Here is a 16,216-nt window from a genome sequence, read left to right as displayed (position 1 = left end):
AGCTTGATACCTTTACTCTTTCATTGTTAAATGGGAGTTCTTAACTAACTATACAGATGGTTTATATTTCCAATAGTTTTCAAAATAAAAAATAATTTTACTACAAATAAAGACAATATAATTGCAAGTGGACAAAGATCTACATATAAGAGCTAAAACTATAAAACTCTTAGGAGAAAAGGTAAGGGTAAAACTTCATGACCTTGGACTTGGCAATGGTTTCTTAGATATGACACCAAAAAAAACCAAAAAGCAACAACAAAATAGATTAAACTGGACTTCATTAAAACTAACAACTTTCCTGTATCAAAAGGGCTGCTATTAATAAAGTGAAAAGACAATCTACATATATGAAAATCATATATAGGATCAGAGTCTATTATTAAGTATATAAATATACATATATTTATATATACACTCTTACAATCCAACAAAAAAATCAATCTAAAAATGGGCAAAGGACTTGAGCAGACATTTCTTCAAAGAAGATGTAAAAATGACCAACAAGCACATGAAAAGATGCTAGACATCATTAATCACTAGGAAATGGAATATGAAATCATAAAATACCACTTTACTCCCACTAGGAGGGTCATAATAAAAAATCAGGAAATGACAAGTGTTGGTAAGAATGCGGACAAATTGGAACCCTCACACATTGCTAGTGAAAATATAAAATGATGCAGCTGCTGTGGAAAGCAGTTTGGCAGTTCCTTAGCAAATTAAACACAGAATTATCATACAACCCAGTAATTCCATTCATAGTTTATACTCAAGAGAATTAAAAACAAGTGTTCAAACACTTGTACACAAATGTTACCAGCAGCACTAATCAAAAGAGCCAAAAAGTGGAAAACAACCCAAATGCCCATCCAACTGTTGACTAGATAAAGAAAAGATGATATATCCTTATAAGGGAATACTATTCAGCCATAAAAAGGAATAAAGTACTGATACATGCTACTACATAATGAAAACATTATGCTAAGTGAAAGATGGCAGACACAAAAAGCCACATATTGTATGATTCCATTTATATGAAATAACCAGAACAGGCAAATAATACAGTCAAAAAGCTGATTGGTGGTTGCTAGGGGGTGGGACAGAGGATAATAAGGAGTGACTTTGTAATAAGTACAGGATTTCCTTTTTAGGTGATAAAAATGTTATGAAGTTAGACAGTGGTGATGATCGTACATTACGAATATACTCAGTGCCAGTGAACTGTACATTTTAAAATGGTTAAGAGGATAAATTTTATGTTATGTACATTTTACCACATTTTTAAAAGGGCTGTAAAAAAAAGAGATAATATAATTAAGCGAAACAGAAGTGACTGCGGATCAATTAAATGAATTGTAAAATATTCAAACATACAACAGCATTAGCCCTAGCTCAAAGAGGTGGTATCAGAAACACAGAAGTAAATTGGTTTAACACTCTCTAAGAGTCTAAAGTCCAATAAACTTCATATCAAAGGGTCAAAGGAAGGCAAATAACTGTAAGATAAAAAACAATACAACCTCGAATCATCCCAGACCTATAATTCACAAAAAGACAATAAATAAGATTAAAAGCACCCTTTTATAAATTGAACATTTAAAAAATTGGAGTGCAAGGGGCATTGGTTCAAAAATTTCTAGACCAGAGTTGTAAAGAAAAAAGAGTACTTAATAAAATTATATCCTCTTACCTTTTAGCCCAAGGTCCCCTTTCACATGTAAGATAGAGCTGTATTGCTTTCCAGCGTCTAAGAGTGGCTAACTGTTGACTGCTAAGTTGTTTAAGCATATTATTATACCTGAGGTTCTCTTGGCGTGCTTTTCGATTAAATGGCTCCACAAACAGTTCCTGAAAGAAACAATAAAAGTTAAGTTCATTGACTCATATATTTACAGGTATATTTACATTTTAATTCCATAATTTAACATTTTTGACCAACAAAATCTTGCATTATGGGACAGAAGCTAGTAACCAACAGGCTTTTCTTATTCCATCAGAATCATTTTCTTTGATGAAGTATGATATAATTTTACCTATAATCTATTTATATCTTTTAAAACTTAAAAAAACAACCAACCAACAATAAACATGTGAAGAACTTCAAAAATGCAAAGTGCCTCAACACAGAACTTTGAAGCTCAAGATAATTAACCTCCTACTTACTGTCAAGTAAAATAATTTTCCTAGGGGATCTTTTGATTTACAACGCATCTAAAATGAGACTCAAGAGGAAAGAAAGTAGAAAGAAGCGTAATCACATTGTATACTACCAAGACATAACTTTAATCTGTGAAATTAATGTTCATAAGTTTCAAAGAAAAAAACCGAAGACTAGCTTATCTAACTCACATCAATATTCATCTATTAGAAACTAAAATGACAGCATTAATTTGTTTCAAACAAACCAGCACTGAATTATGTTAAAAAGAACAGTTAAAATTTTAAACAGTTTTAGAGAGGCACTACAGCAATGTGTGGTTAAAAATACATGCCTTGGAGTCAGACCTGGATACAAATCTTAGCTTTTCTGAGCTACTTTTCTTATCTAACTTTATCTTTAGCTTAGTTGTTTCTCTTAGCTAATTCTCTGAGGCTCAGTGTCCTCTCATGTGTAAAATGAGGTTAACAATAACTGTCATAATAAAGATGAACATTTAAAGTACTTAATATAGTGCTAGAAAAATAGCAAGTTCTCAATAACTTGTGGTTGTCATTATTACAATTGTTATTGTTAACTATTATTAGACTTAGTAGGAAATCAATTGTTTTGGAATACAATGTTACTAAATATTTAAAACAGATCATTGCTGAGAAAACTGAGGAAGTCATGACAGCTCCATGGTAATTAAACATCAATTCACAGTTTTGAGGTTCAATAACATAAGGACACTCTTAAATTAGGTATTTCTAGAAAACCTAAAGGTAAAGTTACAGGGAAAGTGTTGATGAGAATACAAACTGGTAGAACTTCTCTCAGGGAAATGTAACAGTATTTATCATAAGCACTACCTACTAGTAATTCCACTTATCCTAGGGAAATCATCTCGGATAGCCACAAAAATATAACTATAGGGATGTTCAATACTATTTATAATAAATAAAAAGATTAAAATAAAGAAAAAAGTAAATGAGTCTAACAATGGGAAATACATTTAAATGTACTAATACATAAAACAATGGAATACTTTGCAGCCCGGCATGGAAAGATGTTTACAATATATTTTAAGTTAAGAAAGGAACAATGTTCTCATTTTGGCTTAACCAAATATATACACCTTAAAATTACTTAAGACTACTGAGTCTTCCAATTGATGATACAGTGTCTCTTTAATTTGTTTCAAGTGTTTTTTAGTTTTGTTAGATTGATACCTACTCATTTTATTATTTTAGATTGATACCTACTCATTTTATTATTTTGTTAGATTGATACCTACTCATTTTATTATTTTTAGAGCTATTGTAAAAGTATTTTTAGAAAATCTGTTTCCCATTCCTTATTCATTGCTAGTGAACAGAAATATGATTAAATTTTGTGTATTGATTTTATGTCCTGCAGCCTTGCTAAACTTGCTTATTTATAGTAATTTACTGGTATAACAGAGTCCTTAAGACTTTCTACACCGAGAATCATGTTATCTTTAGATAGTTTTATTTCTTCCTTCCCAATGTAAACACGTTTTTATATTTTTTTTCTATTTTTACTATATTTGCTAAGATTTGTGGTACAACAGTAACTAAGAGTGGTGAGAATGAATATCCCTGCCTAGTTCCCTGTCTTAGGGAAAAGTACTCAGTTTTTCGCCTCTGAATATGAAGCCAGTGGTAGGATTTTTGTAAAGGTTTAAGTATTTCCTTTCTATTCCTAGTTTGCTGAGAGCTTTGATTACAAATGGATGTTTAATTTTTCAAGCGCTTTTTCTGCATTTACTGATATGATAACATAGTTTTTCTTAAGACTACTAATGTGGTCCAGTATATTAATTAATCTTCAAATGTTGAACTAGCCCTGCATCCTGAGGATAAATTCCACTTTGTTGTGTCATATATTATTATTACCATTATTATTGTTCTTGAGACCGAGTCTTGCTGCTCACCTACACTGGAGTGCAGTGGTGGGATCATGGCTTATTAAAGTTTTGACCTCCTGTACCCAAGTGTTCCTCCCACATCAGCCTCCTCAGTAGCTGGGACTACAGGTGCATACCACCACACCCAGCTAATTTTTAAATTTTTTGTAGAGATGGAGTCTCCCTATGTTACCCAGGCTGGTCTCCAACTCCTCACCTAAAATGATCCTCCCGCCTTGGCCTCCCAAAGTGCTGGGATTACAGGCATAAGCCTCTGTGCTTGATCTAATGTATTATTTTTAAAATATATTGCTAGATTTGTCTTGTAGTTATGTTCCTGATAGACACTAGTTTGTAGTTTTCTTGTATTATTTTTCTGTGATTTCACTAGGAGGGTAATACTACCCTCATCAAAGGAGCTAGAAATGTTCCTACTCTTCTATTTTTGAAGAGACTGAGAAAGTGGCATAATTTCTCCATTAAATGTGTGGTAGAATTTGCCAGTGAAACTATCTGGGCCTGAAGTTTTCCCTTTATGAAGGTTTTTAACTATAAATTATATTTCTTTAATAAATACAGGACTATTCAGGTTATATACTTATTCTTGAACTAGTTTTGGAATTTTCATTTCCAATATGACAAGTAAATTTCATTTACGTTGTCATATTTATGTGCATAGAGTGGTTTGTAGTAGTCCCTTATTACAATGTTGATGTCCGTGGAGTCAGTGGTGATACTGCCTCTTTCTTTCCTGGTATAAAAAATTTTTCACATCTCTCTCTCTTTTTTTTTTTGCTTTGTCAATCTTGCTAGAAGTTTATCAGTTTTAATGATATTTTGAAGAACTGGACCTTGGTTTCATTGATTTTCTCTATTATTTTTCTGATTTCAATTTCATTTACTTCTGTTCTTTATTTATTCCTTGATTTTGCTTATAAGGATTTGGATTAATTTTGTTTCTCTGGTTTCTTTTTTATTTTTTTTTGAGGCGGAGTCTCACTCTGTTGCCCAGGCTAGAGTGCAGTGGCACAGTCTCCGCTCACTGCAACCTTTGCCTCCCAGGTTCAAGCGATCCTCCTGCCTCAGCCCACCTAGTAGCTGGGATTACAGGCACGCACCACCATGCCCACCTAATTTTTGTATTTTTAGTAGAGACGGGGTTTTGCCATGTTGGCCAGGCTGGTCTCGAACTCCTGATCTCAGGTGATTCACCTGCCTTGGCCTCCCAAAAGTGCTAGGATTACAGGTGTGAGCCACCACACCCACCCATTTCTCTAGTTTCTTAAGGTAGAAACTTAAAATTTGATGCCTTTCTTCTTTTCTAATATAAACATTATGTCATGCAAATTTCCCTCTAAGTGACGGTATGTATCCAGCCTCCTTAGAGGGATCTATTAATGTACTATCAGCTTAATAAACTTTTTACATAATCACTATATATAGAACATTTTCCTATTAATTGACCTTGTTACTGATTAGCTGTTTTTCTTCTAATCCTAAGATAATTTTTAGACAAATAATAGAAATACTGCTTGTTTTAAAATTGGGGCCCTGTATTACTCTTATTCAATATTAAATGCCTAAAATCAACATGAAGAGCCAGATATTAAAACATTTACTTTTTACCTGAAATTTGAGCTTGCTTTCTCCTCCTTCCCGGTCTCGTTTATGCATATTTACCATTAAAGCTTCATAACAATCCTTCCAATAAAGTGCCATGTTCTCATGATCATCGTAAAATGTATGAGTTTCATACTGCTTCATATAAGGTACAATCTTACCAAAAAAAAGATACATAAATTTAATATATGACTTCACCTGTATAAAAGTGGTAAATTAGCAGAAAAATCTTGATCAAAAAAGATAAAACTTACATATTTTTCAATGTAAACTTGCCATTCATTTGAATTACAATATTCTTGAAAATCTTCAAAAAATGAGGAGCTACCATTGGTAAAAGGTAAAGAAGGGAGGTGCAAGTTCATGAAGAGAAGTTCATAAATTTTGGAAACCAGGGTACGAACAAGGGGAATCAGGAACGAGTAGATTTCAGTCTGTTCCTTGATTGATTGACTTAGAACATGTTCCAGCTTCCCTAAAATGTAACACGCTTCATCCTGATTTTCAATCACTTTGGTCTGAAGAAGGGTATTTAGCTTAGCTGATGCCATTGCACAAACCTGGAGGAAAATAGTTGAGATGAGAAAGAGCAGACTAAAGCAAACATTTAGTGATAGCACAAGTTCTGCCTGGCCCTGTGGATTCAGAATTTTTATATAATAACTCTCAAGAACTGTGAAAGGTCTCATGTTACTTTGCCTCCAAGCTAAAGAGTTAGCTGCTATAGTTTCACAGGTGTTGGCAGAAGACACAAGACTCCTGAGTCAGAGACAAAGATCTACAGCAATAGCAGTAGCCAGAGTATCAGCATTTGCATTGTTCTCCCAAAGTGCAAATCCCACAGTGAGAGATGAAGAGGCCTAGATGATGCCTGCACATGTAGACACATTTTAGGAGAAACCACCAGTATAAAGGGAATCCAAATTTTTTTTTTTTTTTTTTTGAGACAGAGTCTTGCACTGTTGTCCGGGCTGGAGTGCAATGGTGCAATCTTGGCTCACAGCAACCTCTGCCTCCTGGGTTCAAGCGATTCTACTGCCTCAGCCTCCCGAGTAGCTGGGATTATGGGTGCCCACTACCATGCCTGGCTAATTTTTTTGTATTTTTAGTAGACACAGGGTTTCACTATGTTGGCCAGGGTTTAACTATGTTGGCCAAGATACATTTCACTATCTTGAACTCTTGACCTCGTGATCCACCCGCCTTGGCCTCCCAAAGTGCTGGGATTACAGGTGTGAGTCACTATGCCCAGCCTCATAAGCCAATACTTAATTCTACTCTTGTAGAATTTTGATGAAGTTTTGCTCTTGTTGCCCAGGCTGGAGTGCAATGGCATGATCTCGGCTCACCACAACCTCTGCCTCCCGGGTTCAAGCAATTCTCCTGCCTCAGTATCCCGAATAGCTGGAATTATAGACATGTGCCACCATGCCCGGCTAACTTTTTTGTATTTTTAGTAGAGACAGGGGTTTCTCCATGTTGGTCAGGCTGGTCTCAAACTTTCAACCTCAGGTGATCCGCCCGCCTCGGCCTCCCAAAGTACTGGGATTACAGGCATAAGCCACCGCGCCCAGCTGCTTTTGTGTATTTTCTACAATGAGTATGTGTTACTTTTACAATGAAAAATAAATAAAATAAATATAAAAAAATAAATAAATAAAATAAATATCTATTAAAAAATAGAATTACTTCTCTGCAGCATTCACAATAATATAAATAAATAAAAATAAAAAATAGAATCATCAGACTATACTCTTTTAAAAATAGAGTGACTGGGGGCAGTGGCTCACACCTGTAATCCCAGCACTTTGGGAGACCAAGGTGGACAGATCACATGAGGTCAGGAGTTTGAGACCAGCATGTCAAACATGATGAAACTCCGTCTCTACTAAAAACACACAAAAATTTGCCAGGCATGGTGGCAGGCACCTGTAGTCCCAGCTACTTTGGAGGCTGAGGCACAACGATCGCTTGAACCTGGGAGGTGGAGGTTACAGTGAGCCGAGAGCCACTGCATTCCAGCCTGGGAGACACAGAGAGACTCTGTCTCAAAAAAAAAAAAAAACAAAAAAACAAAAAGGTGAGCGGGGGGGGGGCAACCTGTTTTCAGAATTTTAACCTCTCCATGTTCTTAGTAATGTTATATCTAGTTTATGTAAATCAGAAGCCAGCCCCATCCCAACCTCCCTGCACCAAATACAAAAATGGAAACATCAAAATAAAATAAAAAGGGCCAGGTAAATAGCTGTGAAACAGGTAAATAGCTGTGAAATTCTTAACATGACTAATTTAACCCAGGTTCTCACAAGTACCCCATGTAAGTAGAAAACTGACAGACTAAAATTCACATCAAACTTTTTCAGCCTTTTCCATTTTAAATTTAAAATAGAAATAATAAATATTCCTTGTGACCAATATTTATCTTTATTTCTAAAACCTAGCACAAAGCTTAGTTCTTTGTAGATATTTAGTGTGTGATAAATAAAAAAAATATGAGATAGAATGTAAAATTGTAAATTAGTAAAACAGCAGAAAAAATTTGAAAGGAATAATTTAAAAAATAATTTTTCTAAAAAATTCAAGCCCTAAACCGCACATACATAAACAGTCTATATAGGCTACCTAGCACCTGAGTAGTTACATTGAATACAGATGATACAAGCAATGCTTCTAATACTAGCTATGTATAAATCCTGTAAAAGGAAGCCTTAAAATTATATAAAGTTATTAATATGAGAAAGAAATAAAAAATTAGCTGCCTCTCAAGCTCCTCAAAACTCCAAATGAAATCATGGATACTTTTAGAACTACTGAAAAACTTAAAACACCAAAAAGACATTTTAATTTGCTTGTTACATAAATAATAGCTATGCTGCAAGCAAGCACAGAAAATGATATAAAAGAATGGACAAACCTGCAAATTACCCCTTCCAATGAATCCTAGAAGCAACTGGATCTGAATTTGAGAGAGTTTTACCCATACTGGACTTTCAGAATAGCAGACTGACAGACAGTCAAAGAGCAGCATCAAATCCTCTAAAAGCTATCACAAAGGAAAAAAATTGAGAAATAAAAACATTCAGTTTTTCAATTTACTGATGATCAATTTTCCCCAACATTAATACAAACCACAAATATTTCAAAAACTAGTCCAGTGTTCAGCTGACAAAAGCCAAAAGAATCATCCTAGTAATAGCTAACAAAATCTGTGAGTATTCATCACATCTTACCCTTGTTTATTGAATCTGATTAAGCATTAACGCTCTAAAAAGGGGGGGGTGCAAAATTTTTCTCTGAATAAAGTTCTTAACTACCCAAAATATAATTTTAGAGAGATATTACTGTACCTTCTCAGTCCACATGTTTGAATTAACTAGTCCCTCTGACTGAAGAAAGTCCTGTATGATCAGCATTAGTCGGAAGGCATTTTCAGCAGTTACTGGATTAGTTTTTGCTTCTCTGTTTTCTGAGACTGCCCATTCTAACATCTTTTGGAGCAAACTAAACGGAAAACAAAGTCCTCTTAAAACCATTGTGAGCTTAGAAAAATAGTAGGACATTAAAAACAAAACAAAACAGCTTGAGAGGCAGCATTGTATCTCTAAAGATATACTATCTCTAGCAGGTATCCCTAAGACATTGTAAACAGAAATTGTTTTTTTTTTTTTTTTTTGAGACGGAGTTTCGCTCTTGTTGCCCAGGCCGGAGTGCAATGGCGTGATCTTGGCTCACTGCAACCTCCGCCTCCTGGGTTCAGGTGATTCTCCTGCCTCAGCCTCCCGAGAAGCTGGGATTACAGGCATGTGCCACCATGCCCGACTAATTTTTGTATTTTTAGTAGAGACGGGATTTTGCCATGTTGGACAGGCTGGTCTTGAACTCCTGACCTCAGGTGATCCGCCTGCCTCAGCCTCCCAAAGTGCTGGGATTACAGGCATGAGCCACCATGCCAGGCCTATAAATGGAATTTAACAATAATGGAGAAACGTTGAAATGTTTGGAGTATTTATCTTTAATAAACATAGTATTAAAAGTCAAAAGTTTACTGTTTTACTTGACTATAAAAAAGCTATGACAATAATTCACATTCCATCCTTCATGAGATACTTAAATTGTTTCTTTAAAGCTGGAAATCGGCAAGGTTAGGGAAGAATGCCTTATTATGCCTTACAGAGGGTCTTGCCCTGTGGGAAAAAGATGCAATACTTCCCTGGTGTGCTACCACTACAGAGTCCTATTATCTACAGCACGGGTGTCCAATCTTTTGTCTTCCCTGAACCACACTGGAAGAAGGATTGTCTTGGGCCACACATAAAATACACCAATAATATTTTAACGATATGTTTTAACAATAGCTGATGAGCTTAAAAAAAAAATCACAAAAAAAACTCATAATGTTTTAAGAAAGTTTATGAATTTGTGTTGGGCCACATTCAAAGCCATCCTGGGCTGCATATGGCCTGCAACCTGTGGGTTGGACAAACTTGATCTACAAGGAACCCTAAATCCTTCAGAGAAATAACTATCATGAAAACCCAACTCCCTTCTCTTAGCACGGAAACACTCAAATTTGGACAAGCCTGTAGAAAACAATGTATCAAGTCCTCAAATACTGCAAGAAAACAGTTTAAACAAAAAATCTGTAATCACTTACGATCCAAATTTACTTAAGACTTAAACCTCCTCATATTGGAATGAGTTTGGGATTCCTCTTTAGATCCTACTAGTATGGCAAAAGACAGGAGAAGGAACTGAGCACAGAGTTTCTCTTTTTCTCCCTTGTTATATCCACGGAATACTGAATAAATGTTCAATAACTAACATTATTTTAGACTCCTGCTGTCACTAAAAGGAGGATGGAAAATCACTAACTAAATGCTTACGTTAGTTTTATTTCATCTGATGGTCGAAGTAGTTCACTGGATATTCCTGGTTTACTCAGTGCTGAAAACACTTGTCCTCGTTCAATCCACGTATCATCATCAGACTTCTCTAGTCCCTTACACATTACGTAATTCAAAATATGTGTCAGTAATTGAAGAAGCTCCTCCTCACATCTCTATGGAAAATATAAAGCAATTTTAAATAACTAGAGGGTATAGTTGTTCAAAGCACATCATAAGAACCATTACATATACTAATTGTAATAATATAACGTATTTTTTAAGTGCCTTAATAAACCTGGAACTTTACTAGGCCCTAGAGATATAAGATGAGTAAGACACCAGCTTTGCTCTCAAAAAACTCACAATCTAGTGACTTCTAGGTTTCTAAACCTTAGATCATGAAACTTAGAACATGAATATAATATGAAATTGTTAACAACTGCTCACATATTTCTAAGGATTAGAAGTATATATCAGACATGAAAATAAAAACAATACTTGGAAAAATAAGCAATTTTACCTCTTGGCTTTCAAGTAAAGAGAAGTCATCACTAAAGCCCATATCATTTGTGATGCTGCTTTCTTTGTCAGAGTGCACAGAAAACGATTTAGTAGACTCTACTGGGGATGGTGTGCTAGGCAGACTGTCTGGCACTTGACTTCCACTATCACTCATTTCACATGAGTCAATTCCACTGAGGTCTAAACTCAAATGTGAAGGGTTCCTATGCCAGAATTCTTCTTGATTCTCTGATTTGAAAGACAATTCTCCCACAGAGCTATCTTCTGGAAATAATGGTGTGTTTGAGTCTAAAGAGTGTCTATCCTCCAAACTCCACTGATCTGAAGACACATTAACTGAGGCAAAAGAGGTGATTTTTTCCTCATCTGTTTTTTCATCAAAGTTCTTCTTAGTATCTTCAGTTGACATATTTTTATCATTGTCTTTCATTAAAATAGTTCTACTGTGCTTATGAAGAGTATTTCCGTTTTCAAATTTTGCTTTTAAAAAAAGCCTAACTAAGGTGTCTTGCCAACCAACTTGTTGTGATATTTGATGTGCTGCATCTGGCTGGGACTGCAAAATGTGTAAAACCTGTAAAAAGATTAAGAATACAAAATTCTTCAAAAAGTACATAGCACTTTATATCAAAAATAGTCTCTTTTCAGTTATTTAATGATAAAGTAATTTAATGAGAAACTATAGAAGAATATATTTTCAAAAGATTGTATTCTTAGATTATAAACTATTTGGAAGACTGGCATTGTGTTTCCAACTAATCTCCATATTATTGTACAGAGTAAGAGTGCACTAAAATATTTGCTGAAAGATAAAAAAGGAATATTAAAATGAATAGGATGATGGTATATATTAAATAATAGAGTAATATCCTCTCAACTAACTACTTTCCATGAGCCCCCTACATTTGTTCAGGAAATATTACTACATACCTACTATAGGCACAGTTTTAGGCACTAGTATTAGGGGAGTGAATAGGACACATAAGACATTTTGATAGAACCTGAGTACACCAAGGATGTTTTTTTGTCTCTTTTTTTCAGGGAAAGTTACATTTTTTTTTTGAGACAGGGTCTTGCTCTGTCACCCAGGCTAGAGTGCAGTGGTATAATCTTGGCTCACTGCAACCTCCGCCTCCTAGGTTCATGCAACTCTCCTGCCTCAGCCTCCTGAGTAGCTGGGACTATAGGCACATACCACCACGCCTGGCTAATTTTTGTATTTTTAGTAGAGACGGGGTTTCACCATGTTGGCCAGGCTGGTCTCGAACTCCTGACCTCCCGTGATCCACCTGCCTCGGCCTCCCAAAGTGCTGGGATTACAGGAATGAACCATGGTTGCTTTTGCAAAAAGGTTTTTGTTCGATATGTCTACACTAAAGTCTACATTGTTCAGTAAGTCTATATTATACAAACAGAACAAAAACTAAACTTTAATTCCAGAAAATGAACTTCAGCAAGATGGATGCCACTGCTTAGCCAGAATAGTAAACAGTGACATGGGAATATGCATGATCTCTACTATCCAATTGATTTCAATTTTTAGACAAAAACAAGTTCTTAAAAAGCTTTAGACATTCAGTTAAGATCTTTTAAGACAATTTTATCACAAAGCCAATAAACTTCTATATAGATGAAAAGAACTGTAGCTTCCAGGGTTTTGAGTATCTTTCTTAACAGAAGTTTTAGCTCTGACAAATTTCAAAGCAAGAGTTGAACAATGTTGGTAAGGACTTCAATATTACTAGTATTAATATGTGTTAATACAGAAGGCAAGGAGTCACAATGACGTGAAGATTCTTTATTAATGCAATACCAATCAGTGAGCAACTGTTACTTTACAGGTGCAGAATACCAATTTTTTTCCTTCAAGATTAAGCTTTACTCGGCAAAGAAACTTTTCATGCTGACTTTAAAGTTTCCATAAAATATTACTTATTTTATATCTATTTTATACATAAATAATAGATAAAACAAAGCTGCACTGACAGCTGTTTCTAATTATATGTGAAAAGGAAAGGATCAATTTATATGACCTGCTCCAAATACTCAGAGCTGAGTACATGGGGAAATAATCACTGTCACACACACTGTATAAATGTAAACTGGTACAGCTATTTTGAAGGACAATGTGGAAAAATCCATCAAAATGTAAAACATTAATACCCTTTGAAACAGCAAGTCTATTTCATGGAGTATGTCCTACAGATGTATTACCACAAATTGGAAAACATAAAAAGACATTCATAACAGCAGTTTATAACATGGAAAAGCAGGAAACAACCTAAATGTCTATCAATAAGGAACCAGATAATACTTTATGAAACAGCTATACAATGAAACACTACGCAGCCATTAAAGAGAAAAGGAAATTATACATATATATATATATAAAACAAATATATATATATTTTCTTTTCTGTTAGTTAAATAAACTATATGTGTGTGTATACATGTGTGTGTGTATATATATATATAAACTATATATATAGAAAGATCTCTTATTCTCACATATATATATATATCTCTCTCTCTCTCTCTCTCTCATAAGTATGTGACAAAATCAGGAGGTAAAATTTTTAAAAAAAGCAAGGAAGCAAATTAAATAGACAGGTCAATGGTTACTAGTGAAGGACAGAGAAAGTTATGATCTGAAAGGGGAAGACAGGATAACTATCTCTTGACTTAGTTAAAGGTTAACTGTGTACTGAAGACAAATCATTGTTGGAATACTCATAAACAAATTATAGAAAATTATTTCCAGAAAGTTCAAAAGATTCAGAAACTCTAAAATACAGTATATGAATTAGAAATGGTCACAATCATTGAAGGTTCTTAATAAAAAAATTATTCTCTGGTAATAAATTTTTGACTCTGGAAAGAACATATTTGCAGGAGACCACGAAGAGCTAAGAAAACATTTGCATGCTAATTTCTTATGATTACATGAAGTTAATTTACTTCAAAAAGAAAATTGTTTACTTATAAAATTATGTCATTTATAAAATAAATGAAAACTTGTATCTGCTGCAAAATACTCAATGCAAAGTTATTTATAGCATGATCATGATGCTGCTATCGTTAAAATATATCTTAAGAGTTTACTGACCTTTCTGCAGATGGCCACTCTAACATTTATATGTGCTTTGTGAGATATATATACCACAGATAGTAGATCTTTAAAATTAATAACAGGATCTATGGTAGGAAAAACAAAAAAGTTAAAATTAAATACGAGAGATAACCAAAGAAAGAACTGTAGATAATACTTGTATAAAATGCTGAAATAATTAATTCATTTTAAAATATGAATTATAGGTATGTTCAAATTTTAAAGAAAAAATAGGTTTAGAATGTTTGACATCCTCCTGAGTCAACCCTAAATAATTGTTCCTTTTTTTTTTATTGCTTGAACATACGGTCCATACTGCATGGCTCTTATATTATTATTAATCTTTTTATATACATGTCTTATCAACAAGATTGTAAACTAATCAAGACAAAGAACCTCATATCCCCAAATTCCCAGCACCTGACATAAATTCTACTGTCTGTCATCAACTACTGAAAAAAATTATTTAAAAAAATTAGAAGCAGGGCATGGTGGCACATGCCTGTAGTCCCAGCTCCTTGGAAGGCTGAGGTGGGAGGATCAGTTGCATCCAGTATGAGGCTACAGTGAGCTATGATTACACCTGTGACTAGCCACTGCACACCAACCTGGTCAATATATCAAGACTCTGTTTCTAAAAAGAAAAATCAAAAAACCAAAACAGAACAAACAAAACAAACAACAAAGCTCCTTAAAGAAAAAACAATCATTTGTACATATTTTCTGTACTGTCCTTTTCTTGTTCTGTGGACTCACTCACTAACTTAATCACTCAGTCAATAAACATTTACTGGGTAAGGAACTGTGCTATGCCCTGGGGAGACAAAAACAATAAAACTACATAAGACATGGTATCCAAGGAAGGCCCTGCTGAATCAAATAACAGATAATTTTAAAAGTAGCCTGAGAAAGGTATGAAAAAAACTTACAGGAAAAAATATTTCTTAAATATGTTAGCTTTATCAGCCTTATTCATACCTGTATTTATGATTTGATGGGTGAGGTTTTTAATAAGAGAAGTATTAATAAGTGCTTCATTAAGAAGGAGTCCCAGTCCTGAGTAGCCAACTTCTCTGAGTCGAATATGTTGTTTACTACGCTCATAAACATTCGTGCATTTCAACATTTGTTCCATAATCTGGTCACAACAAGTAATATATTCTCAATATAGAAAACTAAGAATAATTTGTCATTTAAGTTAACATTAACAATGTTAACTTATTAACATTAAATATTAATGTTAGTATTTATTAGCATTAATATTTAATGTTAATAAGTATTGCTATTAACGTATAGCAATATTAACTTACAGAATAAAATAATGCTATTAACTTATAGAATAAAATATTGCTATACTTTGTTTTTGGAGCATCATTTTATTCCTTAAGAATAAAAATCCCAGCATTAACCCATTTATGCCGGAGGGTGCAATTTTTTGAATTGCAGACGTGTGAAAAATCAGACCTTCGTGATGACCTTGAGAAGTGGGATATAAATAACTCCCACATACTTAGTGTTCCAATAATGGAACACTAGGCATAAATGAATTTAATAGGGAGGAGCACTCCATATTACACCATAATGTAAAAATGGATTTAAGAACAAACTGGGCCAGGTACAGTGGCTCATGCCTGTAAGCCCAGCACTTTGGGAGGCCTAGGCAGGTGGATCACCTGAGGTCAGGAGTTCGAGACCAGCCTGGCCAACATAGTGAAACCCCATCTCTACTAAAAATACAAAAATTAGCCAGGTGTGGTGATGCGTGCCTGTAATCCCAGCTACTTGGGAGACTGAGGCAGGAGAATTGCTTGTACCTGGAAGCTGGAGGTTGCAGTGAGCCAAGATTATACCACTGCACTCCAGCCTAGGCAACAGAGCGAGACTCCATCTCAAAAAAATAAGCAAATTTAAAAAAATAAACTGGACTGAAATGCATCTGTATTTGAATAATCGGTATGCTTAAGACTCTAGTTTAATTACATGGCAAATTAAAGAGAAATAATTTAAAA

General features: G+C 34.4%; 1 protein-coding gene across 4 annotated transcripts in view; it reads right to left on the bottom strand.

Annotated features, from left to right (window-relative positions):
* The window catches only part of NBEAL1 (neurobeachin like 1), a 207,187-nt gene that overhangs the window by 68,283 nt on the left and 122,688 nt on the right, over nucleotides 1-16,216 (bottom strand). For all 4 annotated transcript variants that reach the window (XR_013402118.1, XM_028830998.2, XM_015110738.3 and 1 more), the window contains 9 exons: nucleotides 15,186-15,345; nucleotides 14,205-14,293; nucleotides 11,097-11,672; nucleotides 10,574-10,749; nucleotides 9,038-9,191; nucleotides 8,605-8,733; nucleotides 5,945-6,250; nucleotides 5,697-5,846; nucleotides 1,694-1,851 (listed from right to left, as the gene is read on the bottom strand). Coding sequence is in view for 3 of the 4 variants with exons in the window: in XM_028830998.2 (XP_028686831.2) it covers nucleotides 1,694-1,851; nucleotides 5,697-5,846; nucleotides 5,945-6,250; nucleotides 8,605-8,733; nucleotides 9,038-9,191; nucleotides 10,574-10,749; nucleotides 11,097-11,672; nucleotides 14,205-14,293; nucleotides 15,186-15,345 (1,898 nt within the window). In the remaining variant the exon portion in view is untranslated. The remainder of the gene's footprint in view (nucleotides 1-1,693; nucleotides 1,852-5,696; nucleotides 5,847-5,944; nucleotides 6,251-8,604; nucleotides 8,734-9,037; nucleotides 9,192-10,573; nucleotides 10,750-11,096; nucleotides 11,673-14,204; nucleotides 14,294-15,185; nucleotides 15,346-16,216) is intronic.

This window comes from Macaca mulatta, chromosome 12, assembly GCF_049350105.2.
Source record: "Macaca mulatta isolate MMU2019108-1 chromosome 12, T2T-MMU8v2.0, whole genome shotgun sequence".
NCBI lineage: Eukaryota > Metazoa > Chordata > Mammalia > Primates > Cercopithecidae > Macaca > Macaca mulatta.
This window is presented reverse-complemented; position numbering and strand designations above follow the sequence as displayed.